At 41.3% G+C, this 7,076-nt stretch overlaps 1 protein-coding gene across 1 annotated transcript in view; it reads right to left on the reverse strand.

The window, feature by feature from the left end:
• The window catches only part of LOC107569158 (chromodomain-helicase-DNA-binding protein 5-like), a 37,906-nt gene that overhangs the window by 12,801 nt on the left and 18,029 nt on the right, over positions 1 to 7,076 (reverse strand). Inside the window, 10 exon segments of the mRNA XM_016255203.1 lie at positions 2,166 to 2,290; positions 2,384 to 2,501; positions 3,080 to 3,211; positions 4,611 to 4,752; positions 4,876 to 5,049; positions 5,225 to 5,346; positions 5,893 to 6,030; positions 6,250 to 6,450; positions 6,531 to 6,722; positions 6,847 to 6,955. Coding sequence (XP_016110689.1) covers positions 2,166 to 2,290; positions 2,384 to 2,501; positions 3,080 to 3,211; positions 4,611 to 4,752; positions 4,876 to 5,049; positions 5,225 to 5,346; positions 5,893 to 6,030; positions 6,250 to 6,450; positions 6,531 to 6,722; positions 6,847 to 6,955 — 1,453 coding nt within the window.

Below are 7,076 nucleotides of genomic sequence, written 5' to 3' on the forward strand. Positions count from 1 at the left end.
GGCCGGGGTGGGATTACGATTCTGGACCTTCTCCAGTATTCCTCTCAGCCCCTGTCTCGGTGAATGTGTGCGCAGGGAGCGCCACACCACTGCATTCCCCTAACTGTGGGGTTTCACGCCTTTACTGGCTTGGTGTTTAGAATAAAGCCTATTTTTTGTTTGAACTGCATTTGAGTCCTCTGTTCCTTTTCCTGACAGAACATACCCACCAGTCATGGACTCAGCTGAAGATACGGAGGTCCGCCGAGCACTCGTTCAGCAAGGCATCCTCCTGGGACGTCAACAGGAGGAGATAACTGCATCTCATCAGGCCATGACTAACATGTCACAACAGATCGCCGCAATCTCCCAGCGCCTCGATCAGGTTCAGGTCAGCCCACAGGCGGGTCGCACGGCTGCTGCAGAGGAAGAGGCACCCGCGTCACGCCGGTCCGAGCCCCGCCTTAATCCTCCGGCTCCGTACGCGGGTGAGCCCACTTCATGCCGTTCCTTCTTATCACAATGGTCCCTGACCTTTCCACTACAGCCTTCCTGCTTCCCTACTGAGAATTCCAGGGTCGCCTTTGTGATAATGCATCTGGCTGGGAGGGCTAGAGAATGGGGAACGGCTATGTGGGACAAAGGGAGCGAATGCTGCAGTTCCTACACTCGTTTTTCCCAGGAGCTACGGAAGGTCTTTGACCGGTCGGCTCTGGGTAACGAAGCGGCACGGGCACTCTCTCTGCTGCGTCAAGGAACCAGGCCAGTACCGGATTATGCCATCGAGTTCCGCACACTCGCCTCATCTTGCGGCTGGAACGACAAGGCATTGTGGGACCATTTCCTCCACGGACTGGCGGAGGGCATCAAGGATGAGATATACTCCCTGGAGCTCCCCACCACACTCGATGGGCTGGTTGAACTGGCCACTCGGGTCGATTTCCGCCAGGCACTTAGAGCTCAACACCACCGCATGGAGACCAGGCACGAGAGCTCGGTTAGTTCACCTGGCGCTAGGAGCACCACGCCGCCACTACTCAGGCTCTCCGAGGAGGAACCGATGCAGATCGGCCGCGCTCACCTCACAGCCCGGGAACGCCGCCATCGGATTGCCAACGCGTTGTGTCTCTACTGTGGGGGGGCAGGGCATGTCGTCACAGTCTGCCCTCACAGGAAGCAATCCCCCTCTGGAGAGTGGTCGCGCAGGGTAAGCGTGACCACGGCTTTGCTGCCCTCTGGTGGCCGCACGACTTTCCAGGCCGTTCTTCAGTCAGGGGGGGTGAACCACCCGGTTGTAGTTCTTATTGACTCTGGAGCGGAGGGGGACTTTATGGATGCCGATTTGGCCAGGAGCTGGAGGGTTAGAAATTAAAGGGCCGCTTTGTGTCAGCCCCTATCCTTATGAATCCAGACCCGTCTCGCCAATTCGTAGTGGCTTCAGAATAAAGCCTATTTTTTGTTTGAACTGCATTTGAGTCCTCCGTTCCTTTTCCTGACACTGCCAACACACATTTCAGTTCAAACAACTTGTAAAAGTGCATGTAGCATCCGATGACCCCTTTAACCAGCTTCATCCTAGTGAAAAATAAATTTACTAAAATGGATTTGAAATACATTTATTTAATGCCAAGTATACTACAAAAACATTTACATATTTATGTACTTAATAAAAATACCCTGCAATTGCACTTTTGGTATATTAAACTTTTTTTGTACAACTAACAATTCATTTTGTACTTTTTAATTGCATTTTAATTGTGCGGAAGTAGTGACGAGTATATTTGATACACTTTACACTTTAAATACACTTTAAATATATTGCATTTAAAGACCGATATTATTCAAAGATCATACAGACCTCATCTATATAGTGACATTAAAACACATTTTAGACTTAATATTAAGAAATGTGCATTGTGCACAAGTAGTACTCCAAAAAAGTTTAATTATGATTTTTCTATCAGTAAGTCTCGAGTGATATGTTAGTAAATATGTTAATAGATTTGAACTATACTTTGTATGAAATAAATGTATTTTAAATATATTAATTTTGTACAAGGGAAGTGTAGCTACTTTTTGTTAGTAGCTTCTAGTCCAGATAAATACTTTTTAAAAGAGTACATTAACTACTTTAAACTATAAGTCACAGTTCAAAGTAGCTTTCCCAGCACTGGTGTTTGCATTACCTGAATATCATTGTGTGGGTTCCAGTCAGAGTCATATATGATCACAGTGTCTGCAGTTGCCAGATTAATACCCAATCCTCCAGCACGTGTAGACAGCAGAAAACAGAACTGCTGAGCCCCGGGTGCTGCACACAGGGTGACAGACAGTCAATATGAATGCCTTAGTATCCACTATCCCCCCCCCCCACACACACAGACATCACTGCTGGCATCCTCACCGTTAAAGCGATCGATGGCCTCCTGTCGCAGCCCCCCTGTGATGCCCCCATCAATACGCTCGTATTTATACCCCTCAAACTCCAGGAAGTCCTCTAGCAGATCTAGCATCTTTGTCATCTGAGAGAGGGATCAACAGTGCAGGATAAGACACAAACAGGAGGATAACAGAGATATCCAACAAAAGGACAAATGGCAGCGTTAAGCAAAATGTTAAGCAAACTCAGCTCATACTTAATTCCATCTATGCAAAATACAACAACAAGAGGGGACAGAAACACAACCCTCCTCTTTAATCAAGCTTAAAGGACATACAACATGCCATGACATTAATATGTATGTTTATTTTCAAGCACTTGGGGAAAAAAAGGGTGGCAAAATGTCTTGTCGAGACACCCTCCCTTTACCAGTGCCATTCATCAAATTAATGGATGCAGAGATTCCACAGGCAATTTAAAATGGGAGGGAAAAGAGTCCGAGGACTAAAAAATAAAGCGGAGATAAATATAGGCCCCGCCTTTTCATTTGTCAACTCCATTTAAAAGATGAATGAGCTCCGCTCTTATTTTCTATTCACAGTTTACCATCTAATTAATCTTCCACTGAAATAAAGGCAAGACCGCCACATATTTAAGGTTTTTTTTTATTCACAGGGTATTCTAAGCACTAAAAGAGGAAATAAGTACCATGCACTATACCTGAGAGAAGATGAGAACCCTGTGCCCTTCATCTTTCAGTTTTTTGAGCATCTTCTGAAGCAGGGTGAGTTTTCCTGAGGATTTCACCAGGAGGTTGCCATCATAAGAACCATTGGGTAAGACTGGAGCTTCCTGCATACATAAAAATGAAAACATACAAAAGACTTGACAAATGTTAATTAAATATTCAAGTTATTTTATAGACTATAGCAGGGTTCCTCAAATCTTGCCCTGGAGGGCCAATGCGCTGCAGAGTTTGGCTCCAACCCTGATCAAACTCACCTACCTGTGATTTTCTAATGATCCTGAAGACATTGATTAGCATGCTCAGGTGTGTTTGATTAGGGTTAGAGCTAAACTCTGCAGGAAAGTGGATCTCGTGGGCCAGATTTGAGGATCCCTGGACTATAGTATAAACCGTTCAAAAGTTTGGGGTTTTACAATTATTTTTATGATACTCACCAAGGCTGCATTTATTTGATCAAAAATACAGGACAGTAACTCACTCACATTGTGAAATATTAATAAAATTCAAAATTACAGTTTTCTCTTTCAATTATTTTTTTTAAAATATAATTTCTGTGATGAATTTTCACCAGTCATTACTCCAGTCTTCAGTGTCACATGATCCATCAGAAATCATTCTAATATGCTTATCTGGTGCTCATTAATCATTTATTTTTTATCAATGTGTAAAATAGCTGTGATGCTTTATATTTTTGTGGAAAAACATTTCAGGATTCTTTGATGAACAGAATTTATTTGAAAGAGAAATCTTTTGTAACTGTCACTTTTCATCAGTATAATAAAAGTATTCATTTTTAAAAATGTTAAGGATCCCAAACTTTTGAATGGTAGTTTACTTCCAATTTTATGTTTTGTTACAAGACACCATCTGCAGCAACCGTTAAAACATCTCAGAAAACAAGAAGGGTGCTCGGCACCAAAACGCTAGCATGATATTGCTATGCAATTGTTAAGGTGGTCTGTCTTTTAGCTCAGTAGAATATGGTTGCTTGAGTGTTTTGGGTTCAAGTCAAAAGACCTCAGTGTCTATGATATTCTGGTTCCAAGATATGGCTTAGGTCCCTCCAGTGTAAGTATGAGATTGTTTTATTATCCACCAAGTGAAGTCTATTAATGCAGGAAAGCACATCTCTTTAAGCCACTTCATTTGGGGTAACATTCACATCTATAATTTTGAAAAACCCTTAACTTCAAGTATAAGCAACAGCAAAAGTGGTGCCTGCCTTAGCAAACATTATTAATAGTCAGCAGGCAAAGTGTCTAAGAGTAAACAACTTCAAAATCACATAACTTTTTTTTGTCCTTGAACATGAGAATGTAAGATAAGGCCGGTATTATGCATCAAATTCACTGCAGACATAAGAAACAATACACTCTCTTACAAAAGTCTTTAAATAGATCTTATAAAACAGAAAATGTATTGCCATTCCATGTGCTAACAACAAACCACTGCAGTGATATAAACTGTGGGCCTCCATATGTTCTCCTCCCCTCCCCTCCTCACCATTGCAGCCACTGGAAACAGGTAGGGATGGTTGCAGCATTTCTTCAAGTCCATCATGATGTTAAGAAGAGACACCTGGTTCCCTCCTCCCTTGGAATTCAATGCCTCAAAGTTCCGTGTTAAAATGAACTTGTAGTATTTCCTGTGAGAGAGAAAAAAACATGAAATTATCTTGCATGGGAAACAATGAAATATGATACTGAGTGATAATAAATTGATGTTTATTCAATAATTTAGCATTAGGAACAGAGAATTTAAGACTGACTTCTGCATTGGGCTGAGCTCTACTCGCACTATAAGCTCAGTTTTTGACGGCATGTTTTTAAACACATCTGCCTTCAGTCTCCTGAGCATGTGTGGCCCCAGCAGGTCGTGTAGTTTCTTAATCTGGTCCTCTTTCGAGATGTCCGCAAACTCCTCCAGAAAGCCCTCCAGGTTACTGCGCACAACAACATTTTCATTTGGATATAAGGGGAGATAGAATTCACTTCCATCAAATCATATGAAAAACATGTTCCAATCTAAGCCCCGTAATCGCTCTGCGGGGGATCATTATTCTACGAGCGGGTCTACAGTATGAATCACCAGGTGAATCATGCAGTCTGCAATCTTACTTGAAGCGCTCTGGGGTGAGAAAGTTGAGCAGGTGAAAAAGCTCTTCGAGATTGTTCTGCAAAGGGGTTCCTGTCAGGAGCAGCTTATAGTAGATTTTGTAGCCATTCAGAATTCTGAAAAACTGAGCATTGATTTATTGATTATAATCCATCAAGTAACCATGACTTATCTTGAACAATGTACCTCAAAGAAAACATTATATATATATATATATATATATATATATATATATGACCCTGGACCACAAAAACAGTCATAAGGATGAATTGTTTTTAATTGAGATTTATACATAATCTGAATAAATAAATAAAGCTTTCCATTGATGTATGGTTTGTTAGGATAGGACAATATTTGGCTGAGATACAATTATTATAAATCTGGCAAAATATTGAGAAAATCGCCTTTAAAGTTTTCCAAATGAAGTTCTTAGCAATGCATATTACTAATCAAAAATTTAGTTTTGATATATTTTCGGTAGGAAATTTACAAAATATCTTCATGGATCTTTACTTAATATCCTAGTGATTTTTGGTCAATGTATTGTTGGCTTTTGCTACATACACATATATATATACTGTATATATATATATATATATATAGTGTATATTATAACTTCATAATTGTTATTTATATGATGATGTCATAAATCTTTCCTTAAATTCTGTACCTTTGACTGGTTATTCTTCAGTCGGTGGGCTTCATCCACAACCAAACAGGCCCAGGTAATGGAGCCTAGTATTGCCTGATCAATGGTGATCAGTTCATATGACGTCAGCAGGACATGAAACTTTATCGGTGCATCCTTCTGTGATGAGAAACTCTGATCAGAAACAATGAACCTCTGAATGAAACCTTTCAAAAATTAGGATGCTTTTTAAATTGTTTGGATGCTGAAATATGTAATCAGGTATATGTTAAAGAATGACATAAATCAGCTTTGGTTTTGGTGCAAAATACTGTTTTGAATGGGACACGGAATAAGGCATCAAAATGTCTATCAGGTTAGTCCACAGCACTCTCTCACCTTCATGCGGAAAACCTTGCGACCTGATTTGACGGTGCTGTCCTCGAAGGTAAATTCATTCTCACGTATGACAGCCCTGCTGTCTTTGTCCCCTATGTAAGTCACAACGTAGAAATTCGGAGCCCACATCTCAAACTCTCTCTCCCAGTTGATGATGGTGGAGAGTGGCGCACTGACCAGAAACGGCCCTTTGGAGTGACCCTGAAACAAGCAACTCAGTTACACTCTGTTCCCTTCTTCTCTCAAATGCATTTGAAAAAAAGTTCAATTGGCGCCCAGACCTCTTTGTAGAGTGAGTACAGGAACACTATAGTCTGCACAGTCTTGCCAAGCCCCATTTCATCAGCCAAGATTGTGTCGGTTCCTTGGGCCCAAGAGAATCGCAACCAGTTCAGGCCTTCCAGTTGGTATGGGTGCAAAGTTCCCCCTGTGTCATCAATGTACCATGGCTGCTGTTCAAACTTGATGGTAGGCTGTGACCAATGACACATAAATAGGAGAGAATGATAAATGAAAAAATAACTGAAAAAGTGCCAAATCATAAAGCAAAATAAATTCAGCCATATATTCATTAAGCAAAATAGCAATTGCACTCACATCCACAACTGGAGTGTCTGGTGGAGGTTCTCTCCTCTTTCCTTCCTCTTTGAGTCTCTTTCCCTTTCTGAACAGCAGGGGGTGATGGCTTTCACCGAGCACATGATCCCTGGTCAAATCAGAGTGAGTGTATAGCACTTTTCACACACTTTATGTCCCATTTCTTCATTATAGGCACAAATCTTTTTTTCTTTCACAAATATTTTCTTTTACTTTGAGAACTATCAGGA

This window comes from Sinocyclocheilus grahami, unplaced genomic scaffold (genome assembly GCF_001515645.1).
Source record: "Sinocyclocheilus grahami isolate Dianchi unplaced genomic scaffold, SAMN03320097.WGS_v1.1 scaffold3.1, whole genome shotgun sequence".
Lineage (NCBI taxonomy): Eukaryota > Metazoa > Chordata > Actinopteri > Cypriniformes > Cyprinidae > Sinocyclocheilus > Sinocyclocheilus grahami.